The 18806-nt window shown below is 39.9% G+C and overlaps 6 protein-coding genes and 1 non-coding gene across 7 annotated transcripts; 3 read left to right on the top strand and 4 right to left on the bottom strand.

Moving 5' to 3' along the window:
* The first annotated feature begins 1100 nt into the window (after positions 1 to 1100).
* Positions 1101 to 1172, top strand: SPAR_Btrna12C. The gene has a single exon. It is a non-coding gene; the product is annotated as a tRNA-Cys (tRNA).
* An 820-nt stretch (positions 1173 to 1992) lies between these two features.
* On the top strand, positions 1993 to 7497 carry DUR12 (bifunctional urea carboxylase/allophanate hydrolase; the record flags this gene model as incomplete). Its single annotated transcript, XM_033908909.1, has 1 exon — positions 1993 to 7497. One exon carries the CDS (start codon positions 1993 to 1995, stop codon positions 7495 to 7497), a length of 5505 nt encoding a protein of 1834 aa, XP_033764800.1.
* A 172-nt stretch (positions 7498 to 7669) lies between these two features.
* FTH1 (Fth1p) lies at positions 7670 to 9067 on the bottom strand (the record flags this gene model as incomplete). The annotated part of the gene is made up of 1 exon (XM_033908908.1): positions 7670 to 9067. The coding sequence occupies one exon, from the start codon at positions 9065 to 9067 to the stop codon at positions 7670 to 7672; it is 1398 nt and encodes a 465-aa protein (XP_033764799.1).
* Positions 9068 to 9373: 306 nt separating this feature from the next.
* On the bottom strand, positions 9374 to 10588 carry KTR3 (mannosyltransferase KTR3; the record flags this gene model as incomplete). Its single annotated transcript, XM_033908907.1, has 1 exon — positions 9374 to 10588. One exon carries the CDS (start codon positions 10586 to 10588, stop codon positions 9374 to 9376), a length of 1215 nt encoding a protein of 404 aa, XP_033764798.1.
* A 239-nt stretch (positions 10589 to 10827) lies between these two features.
* On the top strand, positions 10828 to 11955 carry LDH1 (triacylglycerol lipase; the record flags this gene model as incomplete). Its single annotated transcript, XM_033908906.1, has 1 exon — positions 10828 to 11955. One exon carries the CDS (start codon positions 10828 to 10830, stop codon positions 11953 to 11955), a length of 1128 nt encoding a protein of 375 aa, XP_033764797.1.
* Positions 11956 to 12268: 313 nt separating this feature from the next.
* COS111 (Cos111p) lies at positions 12269 to 15049 on the bottom strand (the record flags this gene model as incomplete). The annotated part of the gene is made up of 1 exon (XM_033908905.1): positions 12269 to 15049. One exon carries the CDS (start codon positions 15047 to 15049, stop codon positions 12269 to 12271), a length of 2781 nt encoding a protein of 926 aa, XP_033764796.1.
* Positions 15050 to 15916: 867 nt separating this feature from the next.
* MCM7 (DNA replication licensing factor MCM7) lies at positions 15917 to 18454 on the bottom strand (the record flags this gene model as incomplete). The annotated part of the gene is made up of 1 exon (XM_033908904.1): positions 15917 to 18454. The coding sequence occupies one exon, from the start codon at positions 18452 to 18454 to the stop codon at positions 15917 to 15919; it is 2538 nt and encodes an 845-aa protein (XP_033764795.1).
* Positions 18455 to 18806: the final 352 nt, after the last annotated feature.

Raw genomic sequence — 18806 nt, 5'->3', positions numbered from 1 at the left:
CAAATTGGTCAAATATAGATCCTTCTGTTCCATCTTTCTGGAATAATTCGTAACGACGCCTCTATAGATGCCAATCCCGAATGGCCTCTCCCACTATTGTTCCTTCTTTACCTTCATGGTAACGAGAGGGTACACTGTCATTGTCAACATACAAAGAGGGAGGCATTATAGTATTGATGTGAGAATTAATAAAGGAAACGGGCCTTTTAATTGTCATTATTAAACTTCCCCAATTATCAAAGACATCCACTAAAAAAGGTCGAAGTAGACGACGAAAGTGACACATTCTGGCCTTTATTGTAAAAAAATCCCTTTCCACCATTGACGCTATTTTGTTTCGGTTCACGTCCATTATAGCATACCGATGAGCATGCTGGAAAACTGAGAAGGCGCTACAACTAACAAGCAATGTCTTTTTGAGGCAATGGAAAGTAATAGTGATGTAAGCTTTTGTCCAGTAAATGAGAACGATGGTAGATTTGATTAAACAAAACTGAAAAAAATCAAGGTTTATTTCTTCTTTGGAAGATATAGGGTTATTTATATAATGAAGGCATTTGATAATTCAAGGTTAAGGGCCGCTGAAGAATCTTTGAAAATGGATGCGTTGAAGAACTCCATTAAGCAAATAATGGCTAACCTGTTCGAGATGACTAGTGACGGATGTTATAGTTCGTGCTTAGAATTTACATGGCATGAGTTGAAGGGGATGTCGTTATTATGGGGGTGGTTACCGAGTTAGCGTATTAAGAGACGTACTACTCATAAGCGAATTTGGATCCCGTTAAAGGCAGGTTTGGAGATGACAAAGGTGGACTTGTTCATCGGGTCCGATGATGAAGATGAACTAAAAACTCAGAAGTAAATTGTTCTTGATGACATTTCGATTCCACCAATTATTCTTAGTATACCTTCCATACGTTAAACAGTAACGACTATTTTGCAGGTGAAATATTAGCAATTACTTAAACTAGTATCCACTAGCTTCATCTGGAACGATCGAAAACACACAGTTCAGAGTAGCGTTTCATCTGCGATATAGTTGTTACTAACAAATTATCTTACCTAGTTTCGACCATTACACTTCCATGTAATTGAAAGCTCGTATGGCGCAGTGGTAGCGCAGCAGATTGCAAATCTGTTGGTCCTTAGTTCGATCCTGAGTGCGAGCTTCTTTTCTTTTTTTCAATCCATATATAGATTAATCTGTCTAGCTGTTCTCTACTCAAAGGCAACATTGTATTCTACTAGGTTTACGTCGCGTTCTTTGCTTTTTTTGCCCCAACAATGTCGAACACGTTAACCCAATAACTTGCTGCAGATAAGGCTACTAAGGGTATTGCCAATACCCTTTTTGAAATCGGTAGATCTCTCATGGTCACCGCAGAACGCCAAGTTGTTAGCTAATTGCAACGGCACGCATCTTTGGCTGTATCTCGCCTCACCTTTCACGCGCTTTTCCGGATTTTTTTTTTCTTATCAGATAAGATAAAAAAACGTACAGTAAATAAGCTTCAGATAAGATAAGCAGGCCAGCGTTCCTAGCCCTGCCGAGAAATGTGCGTTTATAGTTTGGTAGCTCTTCCTTGATTGACGGTCTATAATGGAGCCAATATGCGTTCATTCCCCTATTTCATAGGGCATGTTGCTCACAGTTAGCGCAAGCCATTGAGATAAGAGACAAGATGTTTTTGCCTTTTCCTGCTTCTTAACTCGAATTAGCTTTCGTTAGACGTTGCTAGAAATCGAATGTTTGTATTTAAACAGTAGGGTTGATGGGGCATGAGATGCGTACACTCACTCACTTCTGGATATCAGCCTCTCTCAGCTAAACTTTTTTTTTCTTGGATCATATAGCCTCAAGTTGTCATTAGCTTATACTAATATATTAGGTGAGAAGCTGATATACTCCACATTTTAATTTACATTAATATAAAAGATAAAATAATATCTTTGATATAGTTACAATAAAGTCCTGTTTTAATAAAAAAAATGACAGTTAGCTCTGAAACTGCCGCTGAAATTTCGTTAGGTTGGTCGGTCCAAGACTGGATTGACTTCCACAAGTCATCGAGCCCTCAGGCTTCATTAAGACTTCTTGAATCACTATTAGACTCTCAAAATGTTTCGCCAATCGATAATGCATGGATATCGCTGGCCTCAAAGGAAAATTTATTGCACCAATTCAGAATTTTAAAGAGCAGAAAGAATAAAGAAACTTTACCTCTCTACGGTGTTCCCATTGCAGTTAAAGACAACATCGACGTTAGAGGTCTACCAACGACTGCTGCATGCCCATCTTTTGCATATGAGCCCTCCAGAGACTCTAAAGTAGTAGAATTACTAAGAAATGCAGGTGCGTTAATCCTGGGTAAGACGAACCTGGACCAATTTGCCACAGGATTAGTTGGCACACGGTCTCCATACGGGAAGACACCCTGCGCTTTTAGCAGTGAGCATGTATCTGGTGGTTCCTCTGCTGGGTCAGCATCAGTGGTTGCTAGAGGTATTGTGCCAATTGCATTGGGTACCGATACAGCTGGTTCTGGCAGAGTCCCAGCCGCTTTGAACAACCTGATCGGTCTAAAGCCGACAAAGGGTGTCTTTTCCTGCCAAGGTGTAGTTCCTGCTTGTAAATCTTTAGACTGCGTTTCCATCTTTGCATTGAACCTAAGTGATGCTGAGCGCTGCTTCAGCATTATGTGCCAGCCAGACCCTGAAAATGATGAATATTCTAGACCGTATGTTCCCAACCCTTTGAAAAAATTTCCAAGCAATGTAACGATTGCTATTCCTAAAAACATCCCGTGGTATGGGGAAACCGAGAATCCTGTGTTGTTTTCTAATGCTGTCGAGCACCTATCCAAAACGGGTGCTAACGTCATAGAAATTGATTTCGAACCTCTTTTAGAGTTGGCTCGTTGCTTATACGAAGGTACTTGGGTGGCGGAGCGTTATCAAGCCATTCAATCATTCTTAGACAGTAAACCACCAAAGGAATCTTTAGACCCTACCGTTATTTCGATCATAGAAGGGGCTAAGAAATACAGTGCGGTAGACTGCTTTAGTTTTGAATACAAAAGACAAGGCATCTTGCAAAAAGTGAGACGACTTCTCAAATCCGTCGATGTCTTGTGTGTGCCCACGTGTCCCTTGAATCCTACTATGCAACAAGTCGCGGATGAGCCAGTCTTAGTCAACTCAAGGCAGGGCACATGGACTAATTTTGTCAATTTGGCAGACTTGGCTGCCCTTGCTGTTCCTGCAGGGTTCCGAGACGATGGCTTACCAAATGGTATTACTTTAATCGGTAAGAAATTCACAGATTACGCGCTGTTAGAGTTGGCTAACCGCTATTTCCAAAAGATATTCCCCAACTATTCCAGAACCTACGGCACTTTTACTACTTCCTCAGTAAAACCAGCAAACGATCAATTGGTCGGTCCAAACTACGACCCATCCACTTCCATAAAATTGGCCGTTGTAGGTGCTCACCTTAAGGATCTCCCTTTACATTGGCAATTGGAAAAGGTCAATGCAACATATTTATGTACAACAAAGACGTCAAAAACTTACCAACTTTTTGCTTTGCCTAAAAATGGACCCGTTTTGAAACCCGGGTTGAGAAGAGTTGATGGTAATGGGTCTCAAATAGAATTGGAAGTTTACAGTGTTCCAAAAGAGCAGTTCGGTACTTTTATATCTATGGTCCCTGAGCCACTAGGAATAGGTTCGGTGGAGTTGGAATCTGGTGAATGGATCAAATCTTTTATTTGTGAGGAGTCCGGTTACAAAGCTGAAGGTACAGTTGACATTACAAAGTATGGTGGATTTAGAGCATATTTTGAAGCGTTGAAGGAAAAAGAGTCCCAAAAGAAGAAGTTATTTGATACCGTGTTAATTGCCAATAGAGGTGAAATTGCAGTTCGTATTATCAAGACATTGAAAAAATTGGGTATTAAATCGGTTGCAGTTTATTCTGACCCCGATAAATATTCTCAACATGTTACTGATGCAGATATTGCTGTGCCCCTTCATGGCACAACCGCAGCACAAACATATCTAGACATGGATAAGATTATAAACGCCGCTAAGCAAACTAATGCACAAGCTATTATTCCTGGATATGGTTTCTTATCGGAAAATGCTGATTTTTCTGACGCATGCACCAGTGCTGGTATTACCTTTGTAGGTCCTTCTGGAGATATTATTAGGGGTTTAGGGTTAAAACATTCTGCTAGACAGATTGCGCAGAAAGCTGGCGTTCCTTTAGTGCCAGGCTCTTTGCTTATCACTTCAGTCGAAGAGGCTAAAAAAGTCGCAGCGGAATTGGAATACCCAGTAATGGTGAAGTCAACTGCTGGTGGTGGTGGTATTGGTTTGCAGAAAGTCGATTCTGAAGAAGATATCGAGCATATTTTTGAAACCGTGAAACATCAAGGTGAAACATTTTTCGGCGACGCTGGCGTATTTTTGGAACGATTTATCGAAAATGCCAGACATGTTGAAGTTCAACTTATGGGCGATGGTTTTGGGAAGGCAATCGCTTTGGGCGAACGTGATTGTTCTTTACAGCGCCGTAACCAAAAAGTCATTGAAGAAACTCCTGCTCCAAATCTACCGGAAAAAACAAGACTGGCTTTGAGAAAGGCAGCTGAAAGCCTGGGATCTTTATTGAATTACAAGTGTGCTGGTACAGTTGAATTCATTTACGATGAAAAAAAGGATGAATTTTACTTTTTAGAAGTTAATACAAGATTACAAGTTGAGCATCCAATCACAGAAATGGTTACAGGATTAGACTTAGTCGAGTGGATGGTTAGAATTGCCGCTAATGATGCACCTGATTTTGACTCTACAAAGGTTGAAGTTAATGGCGTTTCAATGGAGGCTCGTTTATATGCTGAAAATCCATTAAAAAATTTCAGGCCTTCTCCAGGTTTACTTGTCGATGTGGAATTTCCTGATTGGGCAAGAGTGGATACTTGGGTTAAGAAAGGTACTAATATATCTCCCGAATATGACCCAACATTGGCCAAAATCATCGTTCATGGAAAAGATCGTAATGACGCAATTTCTAAATTAAACCAAGCGTTAGAAGAGACGAAAGTGTACGGATGTATTACTAACATTGACTACCTGAAATCCATCATTACCAGTGATTTTTTTGCTGAAGCAAGGGTTTCCACGAACATTTTGAATTCTTACCAGTATAACCCAACCGCCATCGAAATTACTTTGCCTGGTGCGCACACTAGTATTCAGGATTACCCCGGCAGAGTTGGGTACTGGAGAATTGGCGTTCCTCCCTCTGGTCCAATGGATGCATATTCGTTTAGATTGGCTAACAGGATTGTTGGTAATGATTATAGGACGCCTGCTATTGAAGTAACCTTGACTGGTCCATCCATCGTGTTTCACTGTGAAACTGTCATTGCTATTACTGGTGGTACCGCTCTATGTACATTAGATGGCCAAGAAATTCCTCAACACGAACCAGTTGATGTTAAGAGAGGATCTACTTTATCCATTGGCAAGTTGACAAGTGGTTGTAGGGCGTACTTAGGTATCAGGGGCGGTATTGACGTGCCCAAATACTTGGGTTCTTATTCCACTTTCACTCTAGGAAATGTCGGGGGGTACAATGGAAGGGTGCTGAAACTTGGAGATGTACTATTTTTGCCAAGCAATGAAGAAAATAAATCAATTGAGTGTCTTCCACATAATATTTCCGAATCATTAATTCCCCAAATTTCCGAAACTAAGGAGTGGGAAATTGGTGTGACATGTGGTCCACACGGGTCCCCAGATTTCTTTAAACCTGAATCCATCGAAGAATTTTTCAGCGAGAAGTGGAAGGTTCATTACAATTCTAATAGGTTTGGCGTCCGTTTGATTGGACCTAAACCTAAATGGGCAAGAAGTAGCGGTGGCGAAGGTGGTATGCATCCTTCAAACACTCACGATTACGTTTATTCGTTGGGTGCGATCAATTTCACGGGTGATGAGCCGGTTATTATTACTTGTGATGGTCCTTCTTTAGGTGGCTTTGTGTGCCAAGCAGTTGTCCCAGAAGCAGAACTGTGGAAGGTTGGACAGGTTAAACCCGGCGATTCTATTCAGTTTGTACCACTCTCTTACGAAAGCTCGAGATTCTTAAAGGAATCCCAGGATGTTGCAATTAGGTCATTGGATGGTACTAAGTTAAGACGATTGGACTCTGTGTCAATTTTACCCACCTTCGAAACGCCTATCCTCGCACAAATAGAAAAAGTAAGTGAGCTTTCACCAAAAGTTGTATACAGACAGGCAGGTGATCGTTATGTTTTGGTGGAATATGGTGATAATGAAATGAACTTTAATATTGCCTACAGGATAGAATGCCTGATCTCTCTTGTTAAGAGAAATGAGACTATTGGTGTTGTTGAAATGTCTCAAGGTGTTAGATCAGTTTTGATAGAATTTGATGGTTACAAAGTCACCCAAAATGATTTGCTTGAAGTATTGGTGGCATATGAAACTGAAATCCAATTTGACGAAAACTGGAAGATAACTTCTAATATAATCAGATTACCGATGGCTTTTGAAGACTCCAAGACTTTAGCATGCGTTCAAAGGTACCAGGAAACAATCCGTTCGTCTGCTCCATGGTTACCAAATAACGTTGATTTCATTGCCAATGTAAACGGTATCTCAAGAAAAGAGGTTTATGATATGTTGTATTCTGCCAGATTCATGGTTTTAGGCTTAGGCGATGTTTTCCTAGGATCGCCTTGCGCTGTTCCATTAGATCCTCGTCACAGATTCTTGGGGAGCAAATACAACCCAAGTAGAACATACACGGAAAGAGGCGCAGTCGGTATTGGTGGTATGTATATGTGTATATATGCTGCTAACAGTCCTGGTGGGTACCAATTAGTAGGTAGAACCATCCCAATTTGGGATAAGTTATGTCTGGCCGCTTCGTCTGAGGTTCCGTGGTTGATGAATCCATTCGATCAAGTTGAATTCTACCCAGTGTCTGAAGAAGATTTGGATAAAATGACTGAAGATTGTGATAATGGTGTTTACAACGTCAACATTGAAAAGAGTGTTTTTGATCATCAAGAATACATGAGGTGGGTCAATGCAAACAAAGATTCTATCACAACATTCCAAGAAGGCCAGCTTGGCGAAAGGGCTGAGGAATTTGCCAAGTTAATTCAAAACGCAAACTCTGAACTGAAAGAAAGTACTGCTGTCAAACCTGATGAAGAAGAAGACTTCCCAGAAGGTGCAGAAATTGTATATTCTGAGTATTCTGGACGTTTTTGGAAGTCTATAGCATCTGTTGGGGATGTTATTGAAGCAGGTCAAGGGCTACTAATTATCGAAGCCATGAAGGCGGAAATGATTATCTCTGCTCCTAAATCGGGTAAGATTATAAAGATTTGCCATGGTAATGGTGATATGGTGGATTCTGGTGACATAGTGGCCGTTATAGAAACGGTCGCATGAATAACTTTCTGTTAATATCTAAAATCAAACAAACAGCTATTTTGTCTTTATAGCATGCCTTTCTTTCTAGCTATTTCTAATGACGAATATATATTTATGTACATAGTATTTACTCAAAAAATTTGTATGAAAAGAAGCCTGAAATTATTATGTAAATGCGTTCGTTATGTTTTTAGTTTGCTGAACCACTGCTATCAATTATTAAGGGCACCGAACTATCTTTCGACCGTCTTTGACTGTCTGGTTCTGATGTACTAGAGTTGAGCTCAGAAGTATGATGTTTGAGATCTAGCGAGGCCTTAGCTATGCTCAATCTTTTCATAATACGTTTCTTTTGCCAGCTGATAGGTATATATGGGATGTATCCGTATTTTTCTTCTATCATTAGCAGTTTCAGGGCACATATTAAAACTAGCCAGTAGACGTTGTAGCTGATTACAGAGCCGACAGTAGCACTATTTGTCCAGCCAAAAATGGCGGTGAAAATCATCCAACCTCCATCTTTTTCACCATTACAACAATTAACATGCCAAACAGAACGAGATATATCGTACGAACCAGGTCCGTTTCCCACCTCACTCATGTCTTGGCCGTTACATTTGTTGACATAGTCTTGCAATTCGAGTTGCCATATACCTTTAGAAAACAAACCAGCCGCAATCAAGTAAAGGAAGCAGGTGGCGACTACAAGACATATCTTGAGTGATAAAGAACTTGAGTACCTGAAGAAAAAAATACCGAATACCGTACTAATTGCAGTAGCGAGAACCATAGACAGAGGAATTGATGATAGTGGCTGGTCAATACCGATACCTCCAATAAATACAACAGCTTCTAACCCTTCTCTCAAAGTTGTTATAAATGGTAATATGAAGAAGGAGTACTTTTCACTGAATTTTACGCCTTTTCTAGCGTTGTTTCCCAACAAGTTATTGTCCTTTGAATAAATGATAGAGGCTAATTTCACTCTGAACTTCTCTCTCAACTTCCCCATTCTCAAGAAAAACAATCCCATCACAGAAATAATAACGGATGCGACAAGACTTAATACACCTTCATAATAATGTTCACTCAGTGTCCATAAGTCGGTACCGATATGATAAAAGATACTGACAAACGCACCTCCGATTAGCATACACAACAGCAAACCAAATGCGCCGCCCGCAAGAATTTGTATCTTTAATTTCTGATATAGTTTAACGTTGTCAGCCGTATGTTCATCGGGTTCGCGGTCCTGATCTCTAAGCTCATTAGAGTACTCGAAGATTTCTTCTTCTTCCTCCACATTAAGTGGTCTCGATTTATTACTATCAGCCGCAGCGGACGTTCCAATAGCATTACCGTCTAAACGCCCTGCTTGTAAGAAGGCCGTGGTCGAATCTGCGTTTGCGTTCGTGTTTGGGCTTGGAAGAGCCGCAGAAGAAGAGTTTCCTTCAACTGGGCTGTCGTCATCAACAGACAGGCCTTGTTTGACAATCGTCAATAAAATCGAAACAATGACAACAATTTCTAAGGATTCCCTTAGGAAAATGAAGAATATTTGGAAAGAAAAGTAATTCTCAAACGTCATGGTGACTAAGAATACAAATACTGTTGTTGTTCTCTATTTCGTAGAGTTTTTACTCTTCAGTAGAGGGAAAAAAATCAGGAAGATGCTTGTTTCTTTATAATGTCAAATTTGTGTTTTTGTAGGCTGATTTAGATGCAATTTTGCTTTCCTCTCGTCATCTCCGGCCGCACCGCACCCATTTTTGAACTTAAAAAGGCACTAGAATAGAAAAAGGTGGCTATTACATTGAGTTATGTGTGTATATAGATACATGTTGACGTTCAGCACCTAATTTGGATGGCGCAGGCGGTACTAATAGTTTACTTCTCAAATTCCAGGTGGGAGCTTGTAGTTTCCCGCCGAAAAGTACTTTCTAGTGCAGAAGTAGCTGGGAGACCAGGTGACGTCCTTGCCAGGCTCGCAGGTACACTTGTTTTGTAGTCTAATATCCTGTTCAATGGGACAAGATGTGAAATCTGGATGGTGAAATCCAAGACCATCAAAGAAATGGATTTCTGACTTGTCCAAAAACAAAGAAGCAGCGATGGAGTGCACTGGCGCATCACCCCATCTTTCGTAGAAGAATCCACCAGACTTGTCTAAGTAATCAAAGTATTCTTTGTATGCATCGGATCTGAAGAAGTCTAAAGATCCGATTTCGAAGTTCGTCCAGAAATGACACATATTGTATGTCTCACCATCGTCATTAGAAATAAACTTCATGAGGTTATTCTTGTTTAAGAATTTAGGATTTTTTTTCACAAACTTCTTTGTCGTTTCCCACAAGGTTGGAATTGTACGTTCATACTCACTTACGGAAAGAATGAATCCGTACTTTTTGTTATTTACTTTTAAAAACTTGAATATGTCATACTGAATATCACAGAATAGAGTGATATCGGTATCCACTCTCCAAAACCATTCGTACTCTTCCAGTAATTGGTGTCTCCATATAAACCCTGACTGGAAACGGCACATGTGACGGTAAGGCACAGAAGCACCATACGGAATATCCAATTTGCCCATTTCAAGTCTTTTCTCATCAAATTTCTTAGTATTGATCCAAGATGGAATGGACCAGTGGTCCTTCGGGATTGTGCCATACTTTGTCTTTCCTGAAACCAATGCACTGGTAACACGTTTAAATTCATCGCTAAAGGGTTCGTCATTCAAAAACACCCAATCGTAATGGTATCTATTATTAAATCTGTCTTCAACGTGTCTAATGGATTTTACTAAGTTCCATAAATCAGAATTTCTGGCCAATGTGACCATAACAGCCTTTTCTTTCTTGCCATCGTCCACAGGATGGATTACGCCCTGTGACTTGTCAGTAAACGGCATCAAGTAATCCTTACGGGCTACATGACTGACACTGGGACTTTGAGCTAGTGTTACTTCTGAGGACTTTGAGCCACTCATGAAAAATAATACGGACAACACTACAATGAGCCCGATGAAAGATGCTCTGATCCCCTTCTGGTATTTTCTAATCAGCAATGCCGATTTGGGCATTAGCTTCTTCTTGTGGTGCACAGGCATAATGGTGCGCTGGATATCAATGGTGTTGATGCCGGCAGACGAGAGCTGACCTGCTTTATGCAAAATTTGACCATCAGTTACATTATTTTCTTCGAAAAGTTTCAAGAGGACGCGTCATTCTTTTAACCCGGCAGTGTTTAAGGGTCTATTAATCATGAACTGACAAGATGCAAAGCAGCATTTGGATTGCAAATCAACGTTTAAATAAGGTTTGAAACGCAAGATTTTGTCTCTTAGTAATGAATATGCAAGAAAGTGCAGAATCAACAGAAAGTTGGTCCTGTGAACCTCTTTCTGGAAGGGCGCTAGGAGAAATTGTTCAAGATGCGGAAAATTCAGCTGATTTGGTGACTTATATTCGCAAACCAGAGATAGATTTGGACTTTAGGCTAAAGTTTATTGCTGAACATGAGGAGTTCTTTAATGTTCAACTATCGGATCGAGAGTCAAGAATAAGAACGTGCCACAACTTGAGTGATGAAGGTATACGGAGTGATAGTCTTTTCGTCTTCGTGCCTGGGCTGGCTGGCAACTTAGAACAATTTGAACCTTTGCTCAAGCTGGTGGACTCTGATCGAAAGGCATTTTTGACATTAGATTTGCCCGGCTTTGGTCATAGTTCGGAATGGAGCGACTATCCCATGTTGGAAGTAGTGGAACTTATTTTCGTTCTTGTATGTGATGTATTAAGGAAAAGGTCTACTGCGGTGCCGAAAAATGATGATGCAAATCCATTTGATGGCCGAAAGGTAGTGCTTGTAGGCCATTCTATGGGTTGTTTTCTGGCATGTCATCTTTATGAACAGTACATGGCTGATACAAAGGTGGTAAAAACGCTAGTTTTGTTGACTCCCCCAAAAGCTCATATCGAGCAGCTTTCTAAGGATAGGCACATTTTCCAGTGGGCCCTTTATGGTATTTTCAAAATGCCATGGTTATTTGACATTTATAGAAACAGATTTGATCAAGTAAAAGGTTTGCAAAGTTCCGGCATCAAGCAGTATTTTTACCAAGAAAGTGATGATGTCAAGCTGAAATACAGGAAGCTTTGGCAATTTAAAAATAACATAAGCAATAAAAGTAGAACCATCATTGGTTATTTACTCGGATGGGTAACCGTCGATTGGGTTAAATTCAATGGTCTATTGACGCAAACGGATATGAAACAGAAAATTATAATATTTGGCGCAGAAAGAGACCCTATAGCCCCCATTAAAAATTTGGAATTTTACAAAGAAACAATAAATAAAGAATGTCTCCGTAAAGTGATTATTCTACCTGATTGTTCCCATAATTTATGCTTCGATCGCCCGGAATTAGTGTGCGAAGATTTTCAACGAGAAGTAATTGATGAAGCAGAATTGTAGAAATTTCCTATTTCTACATCGTCTAGCTGGATTTGCATGTGCTCCGCCATATGAATTGATTAAAACAAAAAGAAAAAAGGAATTAAGACCAAATTGTTCAAGTTTTTCATAATATACTTTATATTGTACAGCTTACAAGCAAAATCAAATGTAGTGTCTATGTATGCAAAAAGAAATAGGGAACGAAAAATAAATATAAATAAATAAAGCCATGGAATGTAAGAAGGCTATGCAAAAAAAGGAAAAAAATAAAAATAAAAAGTATATGGCCAAATAAAAGAGCATAACGTAAGCTGTTGGAAAAGAGCAGCTGTTACAGGATACTTTCATCACAGTAGTTATTTTCGCCAACATTCCTTCTTAGATCAACTCTTCTCAACTCCTTTAACCTACTTAGCAAGTCGTGTGTAATACTGTCTATTCTCAAGGTTGGTTTTCCTACTTTGATTTTGTCCATATCAACGTCATCATTCACACATAATTTAACGACCAAAGAAACATAATTTTTGGAAACTTTTCTGAGCCAAAATGAAGTTGGCTTTCCTGTTTTCAATATGGTTAGCCTGAATTGTAGAGATTCTGCTTCGGGATTGGAATCGGAAGTAGCATCAGCTTCAGATCCGACTCCATATCTGATATCAAATAAGTTTGATATTTCGAGAATATCAGGGTCTCGAGAACAATAGCTTTTTATATATAGCTTCTCGGATTTGATATTGAAAAGCTCTTCTAATCCTAAATCGTCTGATTTTGAGAGCTGATCCATTACCATCAACGCAACAAATTCATGCAACTTGGCACTACAAGCCCAGGAAAAATTTCTGTCCAAGCCAGAGTCTCGGAAACTGAATATGTGCCGTTCGTAAGAGTTATTATCCATAGACTTATAATCCAGATGCTGGCGAAACGTCCTCATCACGAAGTACTTTACCATGTATTGTCTGCACCAGACAATGTCATTCATTTTCACCTTACTTAAAAAGCTGTAGCCACCTTTTTCTTCATTTCTATCGCAGATTATTTCAAAAATTGCAAAAGGGTTCAATTTCTTTAATATGACGTTCTTGTTCTGGCTCAAAGTATTGTTACGTCTGTGTTCCTCTCTTGTTTTAGTTTGTGCATCGATTGGGGGTGGATAATCTACCCAATTTGCCTGACCACCAATCCAATTTGACGGATTGGTACCTAAACTTGAAGAACGTGAGTGTTTCTTGCTTAACCCCTCATAATACTCATAGCCTTTGCCGGAATCAGTCATATAAACAACTTCTAAATCTTGTTCAGGTCCTGCAGAGATACTTGACTCCTGGACAGCGGGCAATAGTGAGGATGTCATTCTTCTTCTTTCGGTTCTTTGGTTGATTAATTTAAAATCGGTACAAATAACCAAATTGGAAAGGTTTAATTCGACAAGGTTAGGACACATGTTCAACATATGTAAAATATAACCCAAGGGCAAATCTTTGTAAGGAGCGTACTTTAAAAGAAATTTGTTGGCATACGGATGGTGAGTACTGAATGGCTGTTCAATACTAAATTTTAATGTTGAAGGACGATAATTGGATGGATGCCCCGAGTCGTGCTTCGTATCCTTAAAGTCATCTTCGGGTTTATCCCTCGAGTTCTTCATGCCGATCGCATTAGCTGTTCTTGCCTTTCTGTTTCTTGAACTCAGCTTCATTCTGAACCAGGAAGACGACGTAATGTCAGAAATTGGCTTTTGTTTCTGAGGAGATGACCTTGTGGACTTCGCAGGAGTTTTTTTCAATGATCCAGCGGTAGAGACTCTTGTCAGATTACTACCAGAAGATATATTACCATTACTGGTATTCGAGGTTGTTGAAGATAATGAGACATGAGAAGTGTTATAGATGGATGACATGATGCTGGTTGTTATGGAAGCGACGGAACTATTAGAACGTTGCCTCCTTGTGGAGTGAACACCGGTAGAATTTCCAGAAGATGTAGAAGTGATAGAAGAAGAACGAGAGACGACTTTTTTCAATTTAAAACTGTTCAACAGAGGAGAACTATAGAGCGGCTCATTTCTATATCTCCAATCTCTCCAACCAGCCAATGCTAAGTCTTCAATCTCTCCGCTATTTGGAGCGTCGTCTCTAATTGATCCGCTATTAACATCATCCTCATTAGAAATGGTAGATGTTGGGGTGGCCGGAGGGAGATTCAAGGTTGTGTTAGTAGATCTACGACGACGGCGTCTGTGACGCCTTGAGTGGCTATCATCGTCTAAACCTTGAGAATCCTTCGAATCTTGACCTATAATTCCCGGCTTCAGACGTGATAGGTCCAATACTTTCACGTATGCCCCGTTATCCGGATGTAATCTTAGTGAAGTGACAAACTGCGCCACTCTGTAAGTGGAAGTGAAATAAGGTAGCCTATAAAGGACGATCTTTGTCGCTTTATAGAATTTTTTTGAGACGTATAGACATCTGACTAGCGTCTTTTGGTCACGGCCTAACTCGAATTCGGAAAGTATTTTGGCAATTATTTCAACCGGCAAATCGTTGATATCGGCAAATTTGCCCCAAGCATGGTATTTTCTTTTTCTCAGCTTTTCGAGTCTAGAATTTTCATGTTTACCAGAATGGGAAGTCTTCAAGGAAAATATGGAAAATGAATCGGATGAAGCACCATGATCGTACAATTTGTTCATAAATTTTTTTGAAGAAGTGGAGATTAAGGATTTATACTTCTTCTTAATCCTTGATTTCCTTGAGTTCATTGTTACAATTGTTTCGTTGTCTAAAGAAGTAACGTCGTCACTGCGTCTTTGCCCTATAGAGGCCGAATCATCTGGAGCGCTAGTTTGATTTTGATTACTGAGCGGAGATTTGAACGTCGATATGGGCGATTGACTCATTGATCTGGAGCAATTTGAGCCATGGCGCTGTTTAGTCCTAGATTTTTGTGAGGTAGATGATAGTTTACCAACTGTAGTAGGGCCTTTTCCGGCATTATTGCCACTACTGCCGCTATTATGGTACAACTTATCGTAAACGGAGGTGCCGTAACGAGAATAATTGTTGGACACAATATTGACGTTTTGAAGTCTTGAAGCAGCACTTGACATCAATATACTCGACTTTGTTTAGCGTTTTTTTTTCTTCTTTCCCCCTCTTGCTTCGAGTATCTATATAGTTCCTCCCCGCAAATATTCTTTAGCTAAAAATACTATCGCCCGGATCTCCTAGAATGAAAAAATCTTCAATTTTAACCTGGTAGCCCTGTATGCAAACCAAATAAAGAGCACTACGGTGCTGAATAAACAAGTTTATAACGTACTTATTACAGCTTGGGTTTGAGACTAGTTATATATATAAATATATATAGATATATTTATATATATTTGACAGTAGGGATGGAGATCGATGAAGGTTGCCTTCACATGTTAATGGATGAAAAAAAATTTTTGCTGCCTGCGAGTCCCCTGAAAGTCCTCTTGGCGCGATAACAGAATGGGTGCCGGCAGGTATCCCATATTCGGATTATTATCAAGCGCCACGGACCATTCTGAGAACAATCCTTTCATTTTCTGGAAGAACTCCGCACGGTGTGCTCTTAGATATTCTCAGGGGCTGACGGCACCCTGTAGCACGGCTTTCCACAGGCACATCTGAGCAACATTAGCTGGCCCTATTCCGCTTGAAGATAATTTCCTTTCTCCGCAAAAAAAAAAACACGAGTTGGGCCGCGGTGCACGGACATGTGCAGTCATAATGTTAAGTCCGAAATGTGTGGGGTCTGTGACTGGCAAAGGCGATGAATAATATTAGTAGAATAATAATAATACAGAATACATATTTTGAAAACTAAGCTTTAGAAGAAAGTTAGAAAAGGTAAATTGGAACGTGAAGGCATATAGAAAGAAAAAAGAAAGAAAGAGGGGTAGAATGAAGATCCCTGTCGCTCTTTTTTTTTTTTTTTTTTTTCAGAACTTTCAAGCGTCCTGTAGATCGATATCAGAATCTTGCGCGCTTGTGTTGGGGGAAGTGGCCGTTTGTGGTGAGAGTTTAGGCGTGCCCATTCGTGAATCTTCGTGATCTGTGTCCATGGTGCCGTCATCCACGAATTTCAAAGTATTACCTTCGTTGATTAAATGCCAGACATTCAAATAAGAATATTCTTGGATACAGTTGCTTAATTGTAGCATTGTGAACCCTCTCAGTCTTATAGTTTTCACAATATTTTCATATGATAGCGTGTTTTTGCCAGTTTCTTGTAGCATTTTCTTAATAATTGTGAAGATTTTTGTTGTGGGGCTTTCATCTTCTTTAGATTTGTTGGTTTCTTGATACAATGATTCTTTAGAGACTCTGACCAATCTTAGGGCTTCTTCTACATCATCTATATCCACCGTGTCAGCCAACCTTAACTTCGCTAGCGCTTGAGATAATCTTATGATACCTAGTAAAGTTCTCGGAGTGGCTTGACCGAAGGAAAATTTAGAATCCATTTCTCTCTTAGAGTCTTGTCTTAATCTGATGTAAGCTTGCACCACATAATCGTTTACAACTTCACTCATCACAGGTCTCTTTGTCTTAGAATAGGCAATGTACTCTCTCATTTTAGAGGGTTCTACTGGAGTGAAGTCCAAATCCGGTTGTTTATTATGCATATGCACATATGTAACGTGCTCAGCTAATTTTTCGTCGTCATCTCTACTTGGTATATCTAACATTAAGAAGAGAATATCAAATCTGGATAGTAAAGCGGCTGGCAGGTTGATATTATCCAAAGGTGATAATCTAGGGTTGTATCTACCATATAAGGGATTTGCTGCCGCTAAGATTGATGTTCTGGCGTTCAAAGTTGTATTGATACCGGCTTTGGATATCGAAATGGTTTGTTGTTCCATAACTTCATGGATTGCAGTCCTGTCACTTTCATCCATTTTATCAAATTCATCGATACAACAAATACCGTTATCAGCAAGCACTAAGGCACCACCCTCTAGAATCATTTCATCTGTGACAGGATCCTTCATGACCGCGGCGGTCAGACCAACCCCAGATGAACCTTTACCGGTGGTATACACTCCACGTGGTGATATTTTACAGATGGCCTTCAGTAGTTGGGATTTAGCAACACCGGGATCACCCATTAAACAAACATTAATATCACCTCTGATTTTCATACCGTCACCTACCCTTTTATCAACACCGCCGACAAGTAGTAACAGCAATGCCTTCTTAACGTCTAAGTTACCGTAAATTTCCGGTGCAATAGATTTTGCTAGCCTGTTGTATACGTCACCAGAAGCGATTAATTCCATAACCCTCTCTTCTACATCAGAAGTCAGGCTGAAAGAGGCAAATTTCTTCTTGTGTTGACGAACATACTGTGCCTCTAAATAAGTTTCTGTCAGCAAGCCAGCTTTTAAAGCTTTGAAACCGGTGTAGGGTGCTGGCAAGAAAATACCAGTGACATCGACAATATCACCAGGCGATAAAGATCTTACCAACGTCCCGTTAACGTGGATATTTAGTGACCTAGGAATGTGGCCCACAGGCACTTGTTGTGATAACTCTTGAATCTTACACTCTTGAAAGGCGCTAAATTTGGAAGCTCTCGTACTCATGAACAATTGGCCCTTTGTTTGATTTTGGGAACATTCTTCGGAAGTACATTCAGACAATGGAGTGAAAGTACGAGAATTGACCTCTTGGAACACTTCGTACCCACATTGGTCGCAAGTATATGCAATAACTTCCACAGCGGGTTTGACATCAGAAACCCTGGTGATAATACCTCTGACGGTAATCAATTGGCCTAAGAAGTCACCTTTAATCTGCCTAACAGATAGTGGTTTGGAGCTGATTGCTTTCTTCCTGTAACGACGAGCATAATTTTGTGATAAAGGTTTAAAATAAAGGAAATAGCGTCTGGTTAAATTAGGAGGGAATAGTTCAGTTTCATCCTCTACAACTTCTCTCAGCGCATCATTCATGGAAGAGGGTGGATCCGCTGTAGTGTCCATAAGGTTTTCGCTTCGAATCTCATTGGTTCTGTCCGAGAGCATTCTCTCATTCCTTAACCTCCTTTGGTTTAGAATAACATCAAGAACGTCGTCCTTGTAATCAATTTCCTTTGTTGGTAGCGGCATGTTGTTATCAATGGCACGGCAAAATAACTCAGTGAAGTGATTAGCGTTTTGCTGAATGGCAGACACAAGATCATCTGCCTGTGTGCCCTGGAGAAACTTTTCGTTCTGATACTGTAAAATATCATCCAAATCAATAATCACAGAATTCAGTTCCCTATTAGCCACTTTTTGCAGCATCGCCATGTACTTAGGGCCCTTTTCCAATAGATCTTGTTCGATGTTTTCAGCATCCACATTTTCATTCTCGTTCTCGTTTCGTTGTGCTTCAGCAGACAAGCTGTCCTGCTTGAAAGTCACCAAGAAATCACCGATTTCATTGAATAGATTGTTATAGTCGACAGGAAGTTGAATTGATGGAAGTGCCGCACTCATAGTCTTGTCTATCTATGTTGAGTTCTTCCTGCAAGATTCAAACTAATTTGATTATCTAAATAGTGATTATATTGGTCTTCCCAGACGTAACTTGTTAATAGAGATAATGTATGCAGCTTGCTACTGTATTACTTCTCGCTCTGGCCCTTTGCTTGTTTCTCACTGTCATGAAAAAAAGAAGGAAAACGATTAAATCATTTGCATTTATTTTCCCTATAAGGAAATTTCCTTTTTTGGTAAATTAGTTCAAGAAAAATTTTTCTCGAGGCCGAAAAAAACGCGAAGCTTACACAATGTATTATCAGTGAATAATAAGAAGTACTCAAGGGTTGGGGAGGCCTCGGCCTGTCTT

The sequence above is a fragment of the Saccharomyces paradoxus genome, chromosome II (genome assembly GCF_002079055.1).
Source record: "Saccharomyces paradoxus chromosome II, complete sequence".
In the NCBI taxonomy this organism is placed as follows: domain Eukaryota; kingdom Fungi; phylum Ascomycota; class Saccharomycetes; order Saccharomycetales; family Saccharomycetaceae; genus Saccharomyces; species Saccharomyces paradoxus.
The sequence above is the reverse complement of the archived record's forward strand: the minus strand, read 5'-3'. Positions and strand labels throughout refer to the sequence as shown.